Here is a 21,455-nt window from a genome sequence, read left to right as displayed (position 1 = left end):
AACACCTCATTAATTGGGGACTCGGTGACTCCAACTTCAGTTAAGATGCTTTCCTTACCTGCACTTTACCATCTAAAACTAAACTCTCAAAGTGCCTAATGCATTGTTTTACAAGTAATAATGACCCAATAAATCTGTTTCAATTTCAGCTTTGTTAACCCCCAAATTTTAATCCAAGACAGCAGGCCTAAATCTTAAGTGTGCTAAATTTTTAGTAATACCAAATAAGCTTTGAAAAAAACCCCAGAAATTAACTGACGAGTTCTGGGGATATTTAGAAAAAAAACACACACACACACCACTGAAGCCACAAATTTTGATTTTTCTTTGTCTTACATGCCACACTAGTAAGATATAAGGTAGTCCTGGATAATAAAAGTATTTACACGTTGAATACAAAATTACTGAAAAGTTAGTTATCCACTGATTCATTTTGTATTCCCACTATTCATCTTCTGTTTCATTTTTCTTTGCCTTTTGTAAATCCTTTTCTTTCTTGCTTTCAAATCAACTTTTGGCTCTGGTTTTACCCACTGTATTTCTATTGGCTTTTCCTCAGCTGGTATAACAAAAACATCTGCAGTGGGATCATGTGGAAGAACAGTCTTTGGTTCCTTCTTTTTCATTTTCTGTGCATCTTTCACCTGTTGTTTCTCTTTGTATTTTGCAGCTGTGATGGATCTTATGACACGCCGATGCTAAAAAAACAAAAAAATATCATCAGATACTTTCAAACTAAAAATAAACATTATATACAGTGAGGACATTCACTTGTGAATCGTATTTTCTCCTTCACTCATGTCATTAAAAAAAGTAGTAATCTGCAAGGCTGTATGCAGCAAAAAACAAATTAAGTTTCATGGTTTAACAGAAATCACTTGACAGAATTACTTTGGCCAGAGTTCCCTGGGCACTGAGAAACCACTAAACAACAAAAATAGCTTACCATGTTTGGGGACTGGTAGTGAGGATTTTCATATAGAGTTGGTCCTCCAAAACTTCCCTGGAAAATCTTTATCAGATTTAAGACGAAACGAGGTCCTATTTCTACAAGAGCTGCATCTTCTTCTATGATCTTTAATACAAAGGAAATATTTCATTTTGGTTTGGATATACTGTTCCTAAAAGTTACCCTGGCTTTAACCTCATTACAAATATGCCTAAAAGAAGTGAAAGCCAATTAAGGTGGAAGTGAAAACTTGGCCAAATTATCAGTATTTTCTGAAATATATTACTAGGTACTGGTAATTGTCATGGGAAAATATTTACATTTTTTTCAGCGTGTTCTTTTAAAATTGAGTAATTTCAATTTGGTCTTTACCTGGCTTCTCACAATGCACGTATTCTTGAAAAACTGTGGTTAAATGAATGTTTAAAATTGCGACCACTATAACAAAATGTATTAAAGCACCTTATGGGGGAACCCTTTTAAAATTTAAGCCAACCCCTAAATTGTATTTATACATCTAATTCAAATTAGATTAAGAGGTATATAAAAGGATACATGTCCAAATTTATTTTTGAATGGCTGCTGATTGTCAAATTAAGAGGCAACTTCTGAGCTACAAATACTAACAGTGTTGGTTCAGGTATGTCTGTCCTCAGAGGTTAAGGGGATATGTTTAACTTACACTGCAAGGTATCCAATAGAACAACAATGCAGAAAACAGCCTAGGTTTTTACTTTTTTTTTTTTTTTAGGGGTACCTGGGTGGCTCAGTTGGTTAAACATCCAACATTAGCTCAGGATCTCATGGCTCATGAGTTGGAGCCCCCACGTTGAGCATTCTGCTGACAGCTCAGAGCCTGGAGCCTGCTTGGGATTCTGTGTCTCTGTCTCTCTATGTGTCTCTATGTGATAAATAAACATTTAAGAAAACTTAAAAATTAATGAAAATAAAAACAAAATTATTTTTGAGAAAGAGAGCACGGGAGCAGGGAGGGCAGAGAGGGTTTGAAGCAGGCTCTGCACTGATAACAGCAAGCCCAATGTGGGGCTCAAACTCATGATCCGTGAGATCATGACCTGAGCCAAAGTCGGATGCATAACCGACTGAGCCAACCAGATAACTGGTTTTTAATGTTTTTTATATTTTGAGAGAAAGAGTAAGCAGGCGGAGGGTCAGAGAGAAGGGTGGGGAGACAGGATCTGAAGCGGGCTCTGTGCTGACAGGCTGACAGCAGTGAGCTGGATGCAGGGTTCAAACTGGGAAATCATGACCTGAGTCGAAGTTGGACGCTCAACTGACTGAAGACCCAGGTGTCCAAAAAACAGCCTAGGTTACTTCCAATGCTGTCTGAAGTGGTCTTGCTGTTCTTTCTACCTCTCCACTTTTCTGCAGACTTACCATCCTGCCAAACTCCTGCTTCAAGATTTCCAGAGTCACCTCTCCTAAAACACTGTATGATTCATCTTATAGTTCCCATTGAACGAATTCGACAGGGACCATGTTTTTCGAAGTCTTAATACCCTCTACCCCCAGATTCCAACCTCTGGAGAGAAACTTTTATTTTACTGAATATATAGTTGCTTGTTAGAAAAACCTTACTCCATAACAACTGATAGCCATGTAGAGAAGTATGAGACAGTAGTTAATTGCTACAAGTCTGTCGGGGCAAAAAGCTATTTAAAACAAAACGAATTAGTGGCGCCTGGGTGGCTCAGTTGGTTAGGCGTCCGACTTCAGCTCAGGTCACAATCTCGTGGTCTGTGGGTTCGAGCCCCGCGTCAGGCTCTGGGCTGATGGCTCAGAGCCTGGAGCTTGCTTCCGATTCTGTGTCTCCCTCTCTCTCTGCCCCTCCCCCGTTCATGCTGTCTCTCTCTGTCTCAAAAATAAATAAACGTTAAAAAAAAATAAAATAAAACAAAATGAATTATTATTTACATTTTCACAAAGCATTATATATCCTACTTCATTTCAAAGTGTAACTAAAAATTAATTAAAGCTAACCTGAAAGTTCCGAAACCATATCCTATTATCCAAAATGGTGAAAGTAAACACATGGTCCACAAATGGCTGGCTTTTGGGATGATACCGTGGTGTACTAAAGATCTAGTAAAAATAAAAATAAATGATATGTCAGTTTCTTATTCTGCCACATTCCATGTATGTTTTAGATAGCTAAATTAACAAAAAGTCCAAAGGAGACACTCATTTATATTACTAAAAATACTTTCTAGAAAAGATAGTTACCTGAATTAAGAGTTCTTTTAACAGAGCATAATGCGGTAATTCATCAAAAGCCTATTAAAAAAATAAAGTGAACATATTATTTGACAACAGTGTTTTGTTTAAAATTGTGGATTTTTAAAAAATTTTAACTCAATTACACAACTATATCCACTAAAAAACCACCATGCAGAGTAAGAAAATTAGACCTCATACACTAAATGAGATACTTACAGGGTCAAAAGACAAAAGGGGCCGAGAACCTTTCAAACAGTTTCCAGTCATCTTCAGTTCAGCTAGGGTATGAACTAGAAAAATTATAACAATAAAAAGTTATAAGTTTAGCACAATTATCCCAAAAGAGCATTTTCAATTTTGTCATTAAAAAAAAATCTTAAATGGAGTCAACTTACTATTTTGAACGAGGAATTTAGCAGATGGTCCATGAGGTGAATTTGAAAGCCTGAAAAATATGGAGTTTTTTCAACTAATTAGAATTTAGAATGTAGTAAATACTTAGTACCTCATGGTTTAAAAAACACCGTAACATGCTTGTAATATCCACACATTTAATTTTCTTTAAAAGTTTGACTTTCATGAAATCAAATGAGTTTGCTTCATCCCCTGGCCCAGTCTTTTTCTATAAAAGACTGAAAGAGATATATAACCTAAGAGATGCAAATAATCCATTTACAAGAACAGTTCCACCAAAATCTTACTTAATACATACTCTTACCACATATAGAGATCCTGTTTTTTCTTAGCTTCAAAATAGATACACTTATTGCAGTTTTTCATTTCACAAACCTAAACAAAGTATAGAAAAACGAAATAGACAATAAAAATGAGAACCAAAGCAATTCAATGCAATTAATATCTAGACTCCTCCAAAACACTTAAGCAGATTAATAGGCTACAAAGGTCTAAATCTAGGTAAATTCACCACAACATCCATTTAAAGTTTCTCTTAGGTATTCTGCCTAAAGTAAACTAGATACTCTGGCCTCTTCTCTGCTTACTGGCAACCTCTTCTTCCGACCATACTCCCAGGTACAGCCTACAAAAAGTAAAAAAAAAAAAAAAAGATGTCCTAGGGATAAAGCACACTACAATCAGCCTCACTGATCTTAGGAAAATACAGTCCTTAAAGAACCAAATACATCCTTTATAAGGGCTATTTTTATTATTATTTTTTTACTTGAGAGAGAGAGAGAAAGAGTGCATGTGTGGGGGAGAGGGGCATAGGGAGAGAGAGAGTGAGAATCTTAAGCATGCTCCAGCTCGGCACAGAACCTGATATGGGGCTTGATCTCACAACCCTGGGATCGTGACCTGAGCCGAAATCCAGAGTCAGACACTGAGCCACCCAGGGACCCCTATGATGGTTATTCTAATTTTTTTTAATGTTTATTTATTTTTGAGAGAGAAACAGAGTGAGAGCGGGGTAGGGGCAGAGAGAAAGAGGAGACACAGAATCTGAAGCAGGCTCCAGGCTCTGTACTGTCAGCACAGAGCCCGAAGTGGGGCTCGAACTCAAACTGTGAGATCATGACCTAAGCTGCATTTGGGACGTTTAACCAACTGAGCCACCCAGGCGCCCCTAGTTATTTTTATTTTTAACTCTTCAGCATTTTGATTTGAAGCTCAAGAAATTTAAGATTTTTTTTCCTCATCTGTACTCAGTTTTGCAAAGTCACTAAAGGACTAGTGAAAGGGAGAAATACAGAAAACCTATTTCAAGTTGAATTAAACTTCAACATCCTGAAGGTTTATATTACTGTAATATTCATAAATCAATATATATTCATCAACTCTCAACTACTTGAGACTTTTAACCTAACAACTTAAAGTGATAGGTCCAATGCTTTTGTTTCTTATTGGTCTTAGAACAGTAACACTAAGTTGGTTGTTTTCTAGTCAAGCCTCAGTTACTGGAAACTCATACCCTGTTTTTTTTCCACCTATCTTCACTTGGAATTATACTTGTTCATGAACTGAATCCCCCATTAGAATGTGAGCCCCAATGGACACAGTGGTGGTGTTTTGTTAAACAGTTTCCACAGCACTAGAATAATGCACTAGAATATATAGCAGAGGTTCAAATATCTGTGCTAAATAAGCCTTTCTAATACGAAAAGAAAATTATCTGAAAACACTTCTAACTTTTAAAAAATTTGCTTAAAAATTTAAGCTCAGTATCTTCAACAATACTTGGAAAAGTAACCTATTACTAACCTATAGTATCTTAAGAGCAAATACCACGTGTTTCACTTTTAATACTGGCAAAAAACTTTTTTAAAATGTGTGGTTTCAAAAATAATTAATGAATTTTTAATTTACTTTGTACATGTTGACAGTTTTTTTTAACAAGCACTTACCGTGAATTTAGCACTGTACTGTACATGATAAGAAAAAAAAGGATAAGATAAAATCCTTGTCCTCCAGAAATTTCAGTACGTTTGGTGAGATAAGACAAATATATGAATGATTAAGAAATATATATAGTGAAGCACTAAACTGTGAGATATAGACAGTGAGTATACAAAAATTTGTAAGGCAGATTATTGAAGAGTTAATAAAATTTGAGTATCTTTTACAAAACAATTTAAAAGTCACTGAGTAACAGATTTATTCTTTAAATGAACTATCTTTAGTGTTCCAAAATATTGTTCCTAGTGTTCCTAGAATATTTTACTTGAATTACTATCTAAAATTACCTCATTAATCACAAATAACTTGTCTTTACGATCCATTTTCGTATCTAAAAAAGAAAAAATAAGATTTCAAAGTTAATTAAAACAAATCGCATTCTTTCTAAAAAAGTACTGTTTTTACAATCGTCAGTTTAAAAGATTTTATTAATTAAAAAAATTTTTTTTTTAATGGTTTTATTTTTGAGAGAGAGAGACAGTTGTGAGCGGGGGAGGCACAGAGAGAGAGAGAAAAACAGAATCTGAAGCAGGCTCCAGACTCTGAGCTGTACAGAGCCCAACATGGGGCTCGAACTCACGAACCATGAGATCATAACCTGAGCCAAAGTTGGATGCTTAACCAACTGAGCCACCCAGGCTCCCCAGACTTCATTAATTTTCAAAATTATTAGACCTAAAAACACATGACCATTTAAAAAATGTTCATTTTTTATAAAAAATGACTGATTAAAGATAGTCCTCAAGGGGTGCCCGGGTGGTCCAGTCGGTTAAGCGTCGGACTTTGGCTCAGGTCATGATCTCACTGTTTGTGGGTTCGAGCCCCGCGTTGGGCTCTGTGCTGTCAGCTTGGAGCCTGGAGCCTGGAGCCTGCTTTGGATTCTGTGTCTCCTTCTGTCTCTGCCCCTCCCCCACTTGTGCTCTGTCTTTCTCTCTCTCTCAAAAATAAGTAAATGTAAAAAAAAAAAAAAACAAAATAAAATAAAATAAAATAAAATAAATTAAAAAAAAGATAGTCCTCAAGAATCATAAACTATGACCTAAGCAGTGTTTCTCATCAACTTTACATATTCTTTAAGTCCCTTTCAAATAAGGAAACATTCTCACAAAGACTATGTTCTAGGATTGCAGTTTAAGGAACATTCACTGAAGAAACTAAAATTTGAACTGAAGAAAATTTCTTTCAGTCTTGAATCACAGTTGTCAAAGGAGATGGATTGAAAAACAAGTTTTAGATCATCACAGAAAAAAATATATAAATCAATCTCTTATTAGTTTTAGAGATACAAAGCAGTATACAGCAGTAATAGCTGTTCTCAGTTTGAGAAACCGTCGTCGAAGGAACAAAGCTATCACCTAGAATTAGAGCCAAAAGCTCCCTCCGACACAGACACAAGAGCGGCTGTATGGTGGTACTGTCACACCTTTTTTTTTACATTTATTTTTGAGAGAGAGAGACAGAGCACAAGTCGGGGAGGGGGCAGAGAGACAGGGAGACGCAGAATCCTAAGCAGGCTCCAGGCTCTGAGCAAGCGGTCAGCACAGAGCCCGACGCGGGGCTCGAACACAAACGGTGAGATCATGACCTGAGCCGAAGTCGGACGCTTAACCGACTGAGCCACCCAGGCACCCTGGTACTGCCACACTTCTAAGCTTAAAACTTCACTTGACTGCAGGATACATCATTGCCAAAAAGAGTATCTTGGCATTTAGAAGTAGGCTGAGCCCCAAATTAAAGGTGCTTCAAATCCTACTCCAGTCCATTAACTTTTTAATAAGAACAGTTTTTTTTTTTAAGTTTATTTATTTATTTTGAGAGAGAGAGAGAGAGAAAGAGTGGGCAGGGGTGGCGCAGAGAAAGATAGGGGGAGAGAGAGAATTGTAAGCAGGCTCCGCTCTGTCAGTGCAGAGTTGCACATGGGACTCGATCCAACAGCCAAAACCAAGAGCCAGATTGTTGGCTTAAGAGAGTTGGCTTAACCAACTGGGCCACCCAGGAATCCCAAGAACAGTTAGAAAAAAAATGCAGATAGCAATACATGGCAGTCCTGAATTATTTAGAAGGACAAACCAGCTTGTAACCTCTGAGAGCATTACAATGAAGGATCCTCGAAAAATGTTTTGATAATTAATAGCAGGATATCTAAGAAAGTGAAGGGAATGTTTAACGAATTTTGCAAAGAATTTCTAACAAAATGTTCATTGGAAAAATCCTGTTATTGAAAAGATGAACTTCTGAGGCGACGTAGTTCTTTACCTAATAAAACTGAACAAATGACAAGGTTGAACAATGATTGAAAATAAAAATACATAAACATATAAGAACTTTTAAAATGTAGGATATAAAGGCACCTGCTTTAGAATGAGGCATCAACATTCTCAAGTCTTGCATTAAATGTCTTGTTCTGAAATTTATTCCTCTAGAAGAAAAGATAAGAATCCGTTCCTTATTTTTCCACTTGCCCTAAAGAAAAAGAAAATGTGAGGATTTTTAAATCTCACACTGAACGTACCTTGTTTGTTTTTTCAAGGATAGTTTTAAAAGTATCCAGTTTTTAAGTACTGTACTATCCTCTAATGTATCCATACTACATGCTTAATTCTGCCTCTCTCCCATGTGTGTAATTCAGACAGATGTTTCACTACAGAATCTTTCCACTGCTGAAAGCAGAATGAACTCTAGTCAATATTTCTTTCACAAGAGAACTTTAGTATTAACTTAATATTTACTAGGTTCCTACCAAGAGTCAGGCACTGTTCTTATGTGAGAAGACAGTCAACAAGCAAGCAAATCAGTGAAGACATGGAGGCAAGAACAGCATGAAATCCTTAGGGAACCACAACATATCTGTCATATAAGACAGAAGTGGCAAAGCATCATGGCATCATGTGATGAGGCAAAAAAAGGAAACTTAAAAGTCCCTGTTTTATCTAACAGACAAAATTTAGATCCTCTATCTAAAGAAGCAAGCTAAAGGTAGCTCTTGGTTCTAATAAAATAATACAGCCAATGGAAAAGTTAACTCCTAAAAAAACAACAAAAAAAGTTACATATGGCAAGTAGAGAGACACAATAACATTCATAAAAAGCTTCCAGGTAGCAGACCGAACAATCCTGACAATCTCTCAGTGGTATTCACCGACCACGGCTGCCTCCCAGAAACGCTTTCTCTGACTTTCTTCATTTTTGGTTTTTCTTCTTCCATCTCTCCAATTCCTCCTCCTGACTCTAAAGATTCCCTCTTTTTAGTTTTGTTCTCTCCAGGACAGAGTTCTCATAATCATTCCATAGCTTCAATCGTCCAATCTATGGAAAGGTAAGGAACTCTCCCCACTCCTAATAATCCAAGTATTTGACTTAATACCTCAAGTTCAACTCTAGGGATACTAAACCTTAAATACAGTAAATTTCTTGTTTATTTTTCTGATGATGCCACCATCATTTCCATCCCCCAAGCTTTAAATTATCCATTTGCCCTATTATCCTATATCATAAGCACTTCTAAATGCTGTCAATTTTTCCTTGCAACAACTCTTAATCCCTTCCCTTTCACAGTACCCTCATTCAGATCCTTATCATCTTTTTTTTTCCTGAGTTTAACACTTTTATTACAAAGACATCCCTTAGGTTACAGAGAATTAACTTAGAAGTATTGAAAAACACACCAAAAAATGTGTGTATTGTAAGTAGAGCCACTACTGTGTGACCTTAAGCAGATTGCTTCAGTGTCCTGAGCGTCATATTCTCAACAGATCCTTATCACCTTAAATCTCCTAAATGCTAGCCTTTCCAGACAGGGGTTTCTCCAATAGATACAGGGGAACTATAGCAACAGCTTAATCTTTTTAAAGCACTGGTTCTATCACATCCTTAACCTCCCTGGATGTTCTAATCAAACTCCAAAATGACATCGCTATAACACTAGATTATAAAATATATTTTTTACCTCACTATGCCCCAAATCAACCCTACCTTTCAGTTAATTTGGCTTTTTTTTTTTTTTTTTTTGATTTTCAGCATTTTCCCTCCATTTCACTGCCTTTGATCATTCATTTTTGAATACTGAATATTGAAATTGTGCCTTCACTTTGAGATCCAGCTCAAGGGCTAAATCCTTCACGACCTCGCTGTTCTAGAGTAAAAGCAACCTCTATCTTAAGCACTTCCATACAATTTTTCACATTATGGCTCAGATCATAGATAACTACCATATTTCTTTCCAACTGAAGGAGAGTGAGAGCATTAACATTTACTGAAAATCTTCTAGAAGTCCATCTTATTCTTCACAAAAAGTAAAACACATCTTCTTCCTCTTAATTTACGGATGAGAAAAGAGCTCAAAATGAAGCCATGAGTTAACTGCAGAGCTAGAATTTAAATTCGTTTTTTATCCCTCAAAGCTAACTCCTTTCCTAGTGCTTGCCACCACCGTATGTGGTTATTTATCACCTACTACCTGCTAGAGTACTAAGCTAAGGGTTAGGAAAGTAGACACAATCAAAACAGGAATAAGTCAAAGACCATCCTTGTCTCCACAGTATTCGATCTAGCTTAAGGAATGGAAGTTAGGCCCAACAACTTGTGTTCACCGTCTTCTGAACACAAACCATGGACTTACATGAATTAGTTTCTCTCTAAACTCCCAACACTTCAGAAAGGAGTCACATTCTAATTTAGCAATCCCAAACCTAACATATTAGCTTCGTGCACGCCTGACATATTACAAATTTGAATGCAAAGAAAAATTCATTGTATCCAGTCTAGTTTTCATCATCCCTTAAAAGTTAAAGACTTGATCACAGAAGTCAAAGTCAATATCCCAAGGACATGAACTCTTCAAAGGACCGCATAACAAGCTTCAGGATCTCCGACTGACAGTAACTAACGCAGAATGAGGGAATCCTAACCACTGGAATAAATATACTCAAAAGCGAGAAATAACTTTAAGGAAAAGTAATACCACCCGCAAGGGGGGAAATGGAGTTACTAGAAGAGAACACTGAGGCTGAGTACCCCGTAAGTCGCCTCCTAAGACCGGGTAAGTGTTCCGAAGGCCACCCACTTCCCCAGCCGGCCGCCTCCCGGAGGGCGGCCACGTGCATGAGAGCTAGCTGTAAGCGCAGTGCCCTGTCCGACTGGGAGGTGAGCGGAGACCGAGCTCGCCTCACAGACAGGCAACTCCGAAATCAGCAGGGCTCTCCTCAGGTAGACAGCCCCAGGGACGGCGCGCAGAGCCGCAGCTGCAGGTGCAGCCAGGAGGCAAGCTTCCTCTACCTTGCAAACGGGGCCTGGAATACGGTCTCTCTCCTCTTCCTTCGTCTCTTCTGCCACGTCGCGCAGCTTAGCTGGCTGCTTGGCATCTTTCTCGTTCCTTTTTGGTTTTTTCGCCTGAACAGCCAAGCCTCCACGCCGCTTCCTCTTGGTCGCCGCCATCTTGCCCGATCTCCTTCGGTCTCGGCTTTCCTTCCGGCTCCGCCGCTCGCTCCCCTTTCCGATCTCTATGATACCGTACGCTCGGCTCTGCAGTCCCCCGGCTCTATGGTACCTCTTTCCGGTTTCTCGTAACGCACTCGCGCCTCTCTAGGCCACCTCTAGCTCTGTGGTGACGGTGGCCGTAGTGGCTGTCTGGTCTGAAGAGAGTGGCGGGAGCAGCTCTACTCCCTCCACACCTACTCGGGAAGCGCGGCTCGCTTCCCCCTGGCTGCGAAGGGCTGTCGGACGCCCGGACCCCGCCACAAAGGTAAGGTTTCCGCGCCTCGGGGGCCGGAGGATCTTCCGAGAAACTGGGGCCCGCCCCCCATCGACTTTTCTGTTAGGGGCAAGGTTGGGGGCGCCGGACAGCTCAAACCCGACTCTGCGGGGACACGCAGCCCCAGCTTGGCGTGGCGAAACTGGCCTCAAGTAGAACTACCGTGGTAGTTGCCTGTTGCCTCTGTTCACAACTTTTCCTGTGTTACTGGCCCCTTACTAAAGACGAGGAAACCGTAGCGTAGAGACAGGTGTAATTTCCCCCAGAGTTACAGAGAGTTACAGTGACAGAGGTGGGTCCAGTCCCTGTCCGGCCGAGTTTAATACCCAGGCCTCTTCCACCTCGCCTCAGCGCAGGTTGACTTCGCGAGCCTTGCGGGCATTGATCCGGAGTTTTATTGTCGAATCTCATCAGGTGTTTCGCGATCCGCAGCAGCAGGTGTCGGCACCGGGAACGTCCCTTGGGGCCAGATGTGCAGTGGACATGCCCCTCCTAACTCCACAGATCCAAGATGAGAATGATTACAGCTTAGTGGCCAGCCTTGACAACGTTAGGAATCTCTCCACTGTCTTGAAGGCTATTCATTTCCGAGAACACGCTACCTGTTTCGCTACTAAAAATGGAATCAAGGTTACAGTGGAAAATGCAAAGTGTGTGCAAGCAAATGCTTTTATTCAGGTATGCAAACAGGTATCTTTAAGCCTATGACATACGATATAATTCACCCAGTTTAATGAATACCACAGGGCTTAATAGACATCATTTAAGTTAGAGAACAGTGTATTTGAATTCTTTCTCCTGGCAAATTCTCTTCTTGTTTTATAGAGATAATGGTTAGTAATAATAATGTCTAAGTTTTACTAAGCTAAACTATGGGGCAGGCACTATTCTGAGTGTTTTAGATACTTAACTCATTTAATACAGTAGTCCTATCAGGTAGGTTCTGTTATTATTCCCAGTGTTATTATTCTCAGTGTGTGGAAACTGAGGCCCAGTTTAAGTGATTTGCCATCAGTTCCAGAGTTGGCAAGTCGCTGAGCTGAGCTGAGCTGAAAGCCCAGACATTTGTTTCCAGAGTATATGCTCTTGGCCACTATTTCGCTTTTCCCTTTTATTGGTGATAATAAAATGTTTATTCTTACAAAGTAATATTTTTGTGGTTCAGATAGCATTTCAGAATTAATCCAGCGTTTTTTGAACACCTAAATGCACAGTGTGATGTCAGGTATAGGGGGATAGATATGTTTTCTGTCCTCAAAAGAAGTTGAAAACTAGTATCACGCATTATCAAATGTTTGGCTATTTTCCAAATGACTTTAGCCCTATTGATGGGCATAAAAATGAGACAAGGGGGTCATGTGGATGATAGTTTAGATCCAAGAAACTAGATAAAGGACCCTTCACAAAGTTTTGCATGGTACCGAAATCACTGTTACACCGTTAACTACTGAGTAGTATTATTCTAAAGGATAATAGTTGAAAAAGCTTAAGATGTTTTTCTTGGTAATCAGAAATTTTGATGGAATTAGCATAATATTATTTTTAAAACATAAAGTGAACTATAGAACCTTCTGAGTTTTCATTAATACATATGCATTTTCATATTTCCTTTTTTTCACAGGCTGGAATATTTCAAGAGTTTATAGTTCAGGAAGAGTCTGTTACTTTTCGAATAAATTTAACTGTCCTTTTAGACTGTTTATCTATATTTGGATCAAGTCCTATGCCAGGTGAACCATTTTATCATTATAATGACACAAAAGCATTATACAGAATAATCAGAAAATACAGGAAAAATCATTAGAATAGAAGTAATAAGTATATCTTAGAAATTGCAAATTCATTTTTTATTGGTCACAGTCACGGATTCTAACTTTTCTAGCAATATTAATAGTAAGTGTGCGGGGCGCCTGGGTGGCGCAGTCGGTTAAGCGTCCGACTTCAGCCAGGTCACGATCTCGCGGTCCGTGAGTTCGAGCCCCGCGTCAGGCTCTGGGCTGATGGCTCAGAGCCTGGAGCCTGTTTCCGATTCTGTGTCTCCCTCTCTCTGTGCCCCTCCCCCGTTCATGCTCTGTCTCTCTCTGTCCCAAAAATAAATAAACGTTGAAAAAAAAAATTAATAGTAAGTGTGCTATGGTTCTTTACATATTTGCAAAAATATTTACATTAATTTTTTTTTAAATTTACAAAGTTTTGGGGATTTTAAATTTGAAGTGGCCAAGAGGAGACTGAATATGTCTTAATTATCTTTATTTAACATTGTGAAAACATGTGAAACATGTATTGCTTCTTTTCCCTAACTTGTTCAGAATTCGCACAGTGTAGTGGCAGGGAAAACCAGTGCTCCTAACTTCCTAATTTACTCTGTTCAAAATTTGTTTGCTCTTATTTCCTTAAGCCCTGTTCATAAATTGTCTATTTTCTGAAATGTTTTCTTTTAAAAATATTTATATATTTTATTGTTGTTAGGAATAGCGAATTCAGTTGCTATGAATATAAGACTATAAGGAAACATCAGAAGAATGATTTTCTTTCATAGGAAAGGAATCTGGAGATAATCTAGGGAAAATTAGGTTGTGGTTCTCTAGAAAATGTATTTTAATTTTATACCAACAATTCTATCATTGCTAATTATCCATTTTTCTAATGCAGCACTCCCCAGCTGGTTTCTCATAAAAGCATCTGCTAACCCTCTTCTGTACTGTGGCTCTCCATCCAGTAAGGGAAAGGAGCCTAAGATGTCCAGTCGTATTCCTCCTCTGCTCTAGTGGTTTGCAGTGTTAAAACCCACACCACCATTAACCACCCTGTCTTTTTTTCCTGATTTGATCTTAAAATTTGTGGAAGTGTACATAATATCTCCCAATAGAATACACTGACACAACGAATACACTGACATTATACTATAGGCAGTACCAAAGCAGTCCACTGCTGCGTGCACACGTTGAACCTTTAAGAAATAGCATAGCTTATTTGGCAATAAGTCTATTACTTGCAGTATTGGTCCATGTAGATTCTCCATCCTGGAATCGTAGAGCTATAAAATCAGTAAGCTGTTTCTGAGGTGTTTTTGGCAAGCTGGAAAACAATTTCAAAGAGTTACATTATATTTTGTTCTGGTGCCCCATTTTGTTACAGTTATTTTTCGAATTGTCTACGCATAACTGTCATCAGTTATCCAAGATACGATCCTTCCTTCTAAAGAAATACATATGTGCTAAAAATTGGGCAGAATAAAATAATCTTCAGGAGTTTCATGTGTCATTTAAGGAGAAGCTGAACCTGTACTATAAAGCTAAGCTCAAACTTTGATTTATTTCCATTGCAGGGACTTTAACTGCACTGCGGATGTGTTACCAAGGTTATGGTTACCCTTTGATGCTCTTTCTGGAAGAAGGAGGGGTGATGACAGTCTGTAAAATCAATACTCAGGAGCCTGAGGAGACTCTGGATTTTGATTTCTGCAGCACCAATGTTATTAATAAAATTATTCTGCAGTCAGAGGGGCTCCGTGAAGCATTTTCCGAATTGGATATGACGAGTGAGGTCCTACAGATCACCATGTCTCCCAACAAGCCTTATTTCAGGTGCTTGAACACAGCACAATTATAGCTCATGTGGTCTGCTCCGTCTCCCTACTTACACATTTACTTATGATGCAGAACTTTTATTATCCAGGTTCCTAGAATTTTCAGATCTTTAGAGAGCTTTTACTCTTATTTTTACAGATCAGGAAACTTAAAGGTCCAGGAAGATGAATTCAGTACTTAAAGCTTCACAGTGTTGGTTTGTAGATCAGTAGCCCAGTCTCCTACTTCATAAACTAATGGTCTTTTCATTGTACTGTTGTAGGTCAAGTTACATCATGAGGAAAATTTGGGCTTAAACTTTTGGAAAAGGTGTTTGTATCATTTAGATCTGTTTTTCTTTCCTTTCGAGTTAGTACAGGATGCAAAAGGAAGCAGATGTTTTCTATACATGGTTCATTCACTGACTATCAGTCATCTACTGTGTGCATATTCCCCTGTTTAAGCACTTTGGAAAGGAACAACTTAAAATCAAGTTGAAGAGAAGATATGTGAAACAGCATAGAAGGAACAGAATTGCGTGCCATTTAAGTACCAAAATAATGCACAGATTCTTAACAGAACATGAGTTCTTAGGGATGATTGGTCAAGGTAAGCTTCCTAAGGAAGGGCAATTTTCAGCAGGAATATAGTATCAGAAACTCTCAAATTGCTCCTGATATTTTGAACCAACAAATTATGAAGTTTTCAGAATTAAAATAAATTTGGAGAGAAGATTTAAATATTTCTTCTCTTTTGAAATACATAAGAATATTAAAGAGTAAAGGAGCTAAATACATACAGAATGAGACGTATAAGATGTTCTTTTTACATCTACTCTAGAAGAACTGAAGGCCCTTATCATGACATTAGGCAGTTAAAAATTTGGCTCAAGATTGGTTAAAATGTTAACCAAAATGGAAATCAATGAAACCCTAAGCAGTGACATGAATTAAAATTCTGGGCACTTTTACAGTATATTTCAGAGGACCACCATTTAAATGATGTCTCAGCATAGTAACTGGATGGATCATGGTGTCATCATTCATCTCTGGTATGGGAAATAACTTGGTGGGGGGAACTGGGAGTTGAAATTTCTTTCTGGATTTGTTAAATTTGAGGCACCTATGATACTAGGGAGTAGTTGGACATAGGAAGTTCAGGAGATCGGTCTAGACTGGAAATTTAGATTTGGGAGTCAGCATCATGGCTGGGTATGGACGAGATGCCTCAGAGAAGGAGGTTACATCAGAGGAGCGACAAGATGGAACCTGGGGAAGACCAGCACGTAGGTCTTCTGTCACTGTGCTCACGTAGCACTTACCGACGTGTTAACCCCATAGCAAGTGATCAATAGATTCTTGCAGATTAAATAAACGTATAAACATTTACAAATTGTCTATACACAAACTGCTGATACCATCACGCAAGAAAAGACATGAAACAGCCTGAAGAGCAGCCTAAGAAACAAAACAGGGGAGCCGTAATTTCTGGCTGTGGCAGTAGAGACGGAACAGGACCCCGACTTGCAGATGAGGTAGATCAGGGCCTTCCATCACTCTTCAACTCTCTTGTCCTTTTATATTATTTCTTTTTTAATGTTTATTCATTTTGGGGGGGGGGGGAGAGACAGAGGGAGAGCGAAAATCCCAAGCAGGTGTTGTGCTGTCAGCACAGAGCCTGACTCAGGGCTCTATCTCACAAACCATGGGATCATGACCTGAACCAAAATCAAGATGCTTAACTGACTGAGCCACCTAGGTGCCCCTATTTCTGATTTAAGGATGTGGAAAAGTGGGTATCAGAGTAGAATTAAGGCAATGAAATTGAGGCAAACACCCCTGGATTCCTTTTGTGATTGATATTTTCCAAAGCTGTTTATTAGTTGTTAGTTCCCCCGTACTCCCACCTCATCCTGGAGGAATCTTTATTACTGTTAAGTGTTACAATGTATTGTCAGCATTTGTTTACATATCTGTTTCACTCTGCGGATTAGCTTTCCAAGGAAGTGTCTTTATTGGGATCCTAATGTGGCTTATTGTTGGACCAGTGAATAAATGAGTTGCTCATTTTTTTTTTTTTATTTTTTTTTATTTTTTACTGTAGGTTATCTACTTTTGGGAATGCAGGAAGCTCCCACCTTGATTATCCCAAAGATTCTGATTTGATGGAATCATTTCAATGTAATCAGACCCAGGTCAACAGGTCAGTTCTTAATATATTAATCAGGAAGGTGAGGTTTAATATCATGTATCTATTAAATAAATGTTAAAACTTTCAGTTTGTTGCTAAATGTGTAACATTCTAAAGCTATAAATAGGGTGCTAGAGGATTTGGGGTTGTGAGAGTGGATGACATTTTTAAAATGAAAAATATTAGCAAATTGGACAAGTATTTGATTTTATTCTTACATTTACTGCTTGTTAGTTCTGGGATCATTTTTGTCCTTCACCTGGAGTTAGGAGCACTGCTTTAAGTGTGTCCAAATAACAACAGCTTTTTATTTACTCCTCTACAGATACAAGATTTCTTTACTGAAACCCTCTACAAAGGCATTAGTCCTATCTTGTAAGGTGTCTATTCGAACAGATAACCGAGGATTCCTCTCATTACAGTATATGATTAGGAATGAAGATGGACAGATATGTTTTGTGGAATATTACTGCTGCCCTGATGAAGAGGTTCCTGAATCAGAGTCTTAAGTATGGCATTCGCTGTGATAGCTATCTTGACATTCATGATCTGTCACATTCTCGTTCTGGGTATAGTGCTCTCCAGAATACTGGGTTTTCTGAAGGGAAGAAGCATGGAGGAGATAGGAACAAGGTCCATGTACCCTAATAGTTGCTGTGTATTTTGTAAGTAAATGTTTTCATGTAGTCGTAGATTAACCAGTACTGGACTGGACTGTGGTTCTGTCTTTTGAACTCATGGGACTCATTTTGAGCCAAGATGAACAACTTATTTAAGTAGGACACGTCAAGAGTCTAAAAATGTAAAGTTTGGTGATTCTGTACCTGAAATGTTCTTTTATTTACTTACCGTTAGAAAAAGCAGCAGCATCTGGGCACTGATTATTAGTTTGACTTCCGGACTGTGTCTTAACGCGGTGGTCCTCAGAGTATGGTGCCTGGACCGAGAGCATCAGCAGTACCTGGAGACTTGTCAGAGATGCTGGAGGGTGGCCAGCCGTCTGTAGCTTCAGTCATTTCCCCCAGGAAATTAGATGCATGTTCAAGTTTGAGAACCACTGTTTTGAAGGATACGTTTATTTTTTTGCATTTATAGCATTCAATTGCATTGAAGTGAATGCTGTTACATGTGATTTCTTCCCAAATGTTCAGAAGTTTACACTTTGCCAAACAAGTGTGAGTAATTGTATGATTTACCTTTAAAGTATACATTTTAAAGAAATCTGTGAACAAGATATAAAAGTCTTCAGAGTTACAGAATTTCTTCTCGCTCTCAGAACTGTTCAGTGCAAGAAGTACTGTAGTAAGTACTTAGATACCTTCTATTTGCTTATACGCGTCTCTCAACCAAACCAAGTGTAGAAAACCAGTTATCAAGTGATTTTGCACTTTCTTGGGTCATTTTCAATTAATTTTTATGGCATGTAAATATTTAATAAAATACAATGCTAAAATTACCTGACTTGTTTTGTAACAGAGAAATATATAACCAAAATAAAGGTCCGTACATGTGGTAACAGCTCTGTGTGGGGCAGCACTGTTGGCCTTTGTGGGTATGATAGTTCTTCATAGGAAAAAAACATCCCACTGCAGGATTCATTTAGCCTCCCTGGCCTCGGGCCCCACTAGTGCCAGTCATTGTGACCTGCGATTCTCCCCTCCCCACCCCAATAAAAATGTCCCATGTTATTGATGGCTAAGAACCATTGAATAATATTCATCAAAAGGGTATATTTGGAATGCCTACCTTAAAATAGGCCACTTGGCATTAGAGGAAATTGGTTTGGAGAGCAGTTCAGCAAGAACTTCAGGGAAATGATCCCCCAGAACAGCTGTGGGCACTGTTCCCAGGCACAGGGGCTATTCTGGTGTGTAGCCCAGAGTGACTACCTAATAACTACGAAGCCCCCCAGTAATCTCAGCATGCTAGCTGGTACAAAAAGTGGAGTTTTGTAAAGTATAGTATATGTTCAAGAAGTAAATGAATGAATCTACATCAAGAACAGAACAAATCTAAAAGATAATTATGAAAATATTTAATCATCAGCATTTCAAGGACTATAATTTTCCTTTATTTTTTAAAGACAATTTTAAATTTATTGATTTATTTTGAGAGTGAGAGAGCAATAGGGGAGGGGCAGAGAGAGAGAGAGAACCCCGGGCAGACTTTGCACTGTTGGGGCTCAAACTCAACATCCATGAGATCATGACCTGAGCCGAAGTCAGATACTTGCCCACCAGAGCCACCCAGGAGCCCCCTATAATTTTCCTTTAAAATAGGGCAGTTTTGGTTTTTGTTCACTGGTACGTCCTGTACCTAGAACGGTGTCTATTCAATAAATATTTGTTAGGTGAAAGAACCTCCATTTCAGATTATCTTTTAGCATTTTATTAATTACTATTTAATTTCAGTTACTTAGCTCTGAGTTGATCTTGATCTGAAGTATTTTTTAAAAGTTGAACCTGTGAAGAAATTAAAATGTATATTGGTTCAGTAGGGAAAGATTGACATTTTTGCACATTTAAGATCGTCATTTTAGCTGCACACATCTTTAACTATTTAGAGTTCGTAAGCTAATGAGTGTAATTCTGTCTACATCACCCACCAAGGTACTGATTTAATATAGAATTTCCTATTTAGTGGTTTCTCTTTGACCTCAGAATTTACTTTGTACAAGTTCCCTTGAAATTCCAGCAGGGGGAGTGCTTCCTCAGGCAGACTGGGACACTTTGGTGACTACAAATTCGTTTCATGTGTCACACACAGAAAAAATATAACCTTATTTTGAAGGCCTTTAGTTTTTCCTTTTTGCAGTTTATCTCATTTTATTTTCATTGTGCTTACTAAGGGAATGTGTAGTTTTTTCCTCCATTTTTAATGTTTTTCCCCGTTTGATGATACTGTGCTTCCACCTGCAATTGATGAAATGATTCAAAATAAAAACGATTTTTTGAATTCTGTTTTTCTAATAAAGTTAAGTCTTATAACACAACCACTTTCATAAGAAGCCACAGAGTTTCTATGGTGCATCAAGTAGTCCTAGTAAGAATTGGTTACAGTCGCGGAAAGGGCAGCATGTGGCATTCTTCACAGTTCAGGGTGGGGAATTTTTCAGAACAGGGTGCTCCCTTCTTCCCTTACCTTCTTCACACTGACTTCCCCTTGGCCCCACCTGAAACGAAAACTACAGGGTCCTGAGAAATTGTATAACATTTTTTCTTTTCCAAATTGTGTCCTCGGTAGTGTTTTCAGGCACAAGTCAGGTTACATGCACCCCCGAGGCCGTCAGCAGCTCCAACCTGGACTTCCCACGCCAGGAGTGGACAGAGATGCCATAACAGACAGTTGTTCCCAGTGCTTCTGCTGTGCTGTCCATGTCTCAGCCACCGCCAGAAACTGCGGTAATTAGTAATATTTGAAGTAGGTTTTATTTTTGAAATTAATACTTTGTTGATCAATATAAATCAATATAATAGTAGCGGCTCTCATTGGTAAAACTAGAGGTATTCAGGACATGTGACATGACTAAATTACTAAAGAGTATTTCCCCACCTTTGCATGAAAAGGACATAAGAGTCTAGTGAGGCTTGTGACCTGGACATTTAGACTTGGGGCCTGAGGCTTGACCCCTAAATGGTCTGGCTTCCTGCCACCTTGTCCAAGGATTTCTGGCTTCTTCTTGCTAACTAAATTAGGACAGCCTCACTTCAGGAGTATTGTGAAGTCTGCCTCAAGCCGACCTTTCGTGGGAAGTGGTGGGTGAACCACCAAAACAGAAGTAGGGCTTCACTGATCTTAGGGAGCAGTTTGCATGGGCATTTGCATGCTTGCTGATAAATGTTTATTAAAGTCTGTATGTGGGGCAGTATGATCTAGGCTTGATTTTTTTTCTTCTTTTTCTAATTTGGTAGAGATTGTAGGGAAATAACTAACCCTCATCCACCTCAAAGATTTTAGTTCCTGTTAGCTAATTTAAAAAGAATCCGAAAGTTGTGAATGACCTTGTTGACTCGGGTCTGTTAGGAACATCAAGTGTTTGGGGTAGATTATCCAAATTGCTGGTTCCCACTGAATGAATTCAGAAAGTAGCTTAGTTCTCATCTACAGTTTTCCAAGAGACAATGTAACTTTACATTAGGTTTTACTGTGTCGAACATTTCCAAGGTGGTTTCTTAAACTTAAGGATTTCACAGAGGGGCGCCTGGGTGGCGCAGTCGGTTGGGCGTCCGACTTCAGCCAGGTCACGATCTCGCGGTCCGGGAGTTCGAGCCCCGCGTCAGGCTCTGGGCTGATGGCTCAGAGCCTGGAGCCTGTTTCCGATTCTGTGTCTCCCTCTCTCTCTGCCCCT

At 38.8% G+C, this 21,455-nt stretch overlaps 2 protein-coding genes across 6 annotated transcripts; one reads left to right on the top strand and one right to left on the bottom strand.

Annotated features, from left to right (window-relative positions):
• Nucleotides 1-302: 302 nt before the first annotated feature.
• On the bottom strand, nucleotides 303-11,075 carry BRIX1 (biogenesis of ribosomes BRX1). The gene is made up of 10 exons (XM_025924167.2): nucleotides 10,874-11,075; nucleotides 7,951-8,062; nucleotides 5,887-5,930; nucleotides 3,906-3,976; nucleotides 3,583-3,632; nucleotides 3,404-3,477; nucleotides 3,194-3,244; nucleotides 2,951-3,052; nucleotides 947-1,075; nucleotides 303-698 (listed from the first exon to the last, which is right to left on the bottom strand). Exons 1-10 carry the CDS (start codon nucleotides 11,030-11,032, stop codon nucleotides 429-431), a joined length of 1,062 nt encoding a protein of 353 aa, XP_025779952.1. The 5' UTR covers nucleotides 11,033-11,075; the 3' UTR covers nucleotides 303-428.
• Nucleotides 11,076-11,177: 102 nt separating this feature from the next.
• On the top strand, nucleotides 11,178-20,099 carry RAD1 (RAD1 checkpoint DNA exonuclease). Of its 5 annotated transcripts, none has more exons than XM_025924617.2 (6): nucleotides 11,178-11,339; nucleotides 11,784-12,026; nucleotides 12,970-13,078; nucleotides 14,677-14,935; nucleotides 17,021-17,119; nucleotides 17,433-20,099. In XM_025924617.2, the coding sequence occupies exons 2-6, from the start codon at nucleotides 11,832-11,834 to the stop codon at nucleotides 17,614-17,616; spliced, it is 846 nt and encodes a 281-aa protein (XP_025780402.1). In that variant the 5' UTR covers nucleotides 11,178-11,339; nucleotides 11,784-11,831; the 3' UTR covers nucleotides 17,617-20,099. The 5 variants fall into 5 exon arrangements, with proteins under 5 accessions (XP_025780402.1, XP_086532983.1, XP_086532968.1 ...); XM_086676857.1 differs by having other exon boundaries at nucleotides 11,781-12,026; XM_086676842.1 differs by having other exon boundaries at nucleotides 11,763-12,026.
• Nucleotides 20,100-21,455: the final 1,356 nt, after the last annotated feature.

Source organism: Puma concolor, chromosome A1 (genome assembly GCF_028749965.1).
Source record: "Puma concolor isolate L17-30 chromosome A1, mPumCon1.1.hap2, whole genome shotgun sequence".
Classification (NCBI taxonomy): Eukaryota; Metazoa; Chordata; class Mammalia; order Carnivora; family Felidae; genus Puma; species Puma concolor.
Note: the sequence above shows the minus strand (reverse complement) of the source record. Positions and strands in the feature narration are given on the sequence as shown.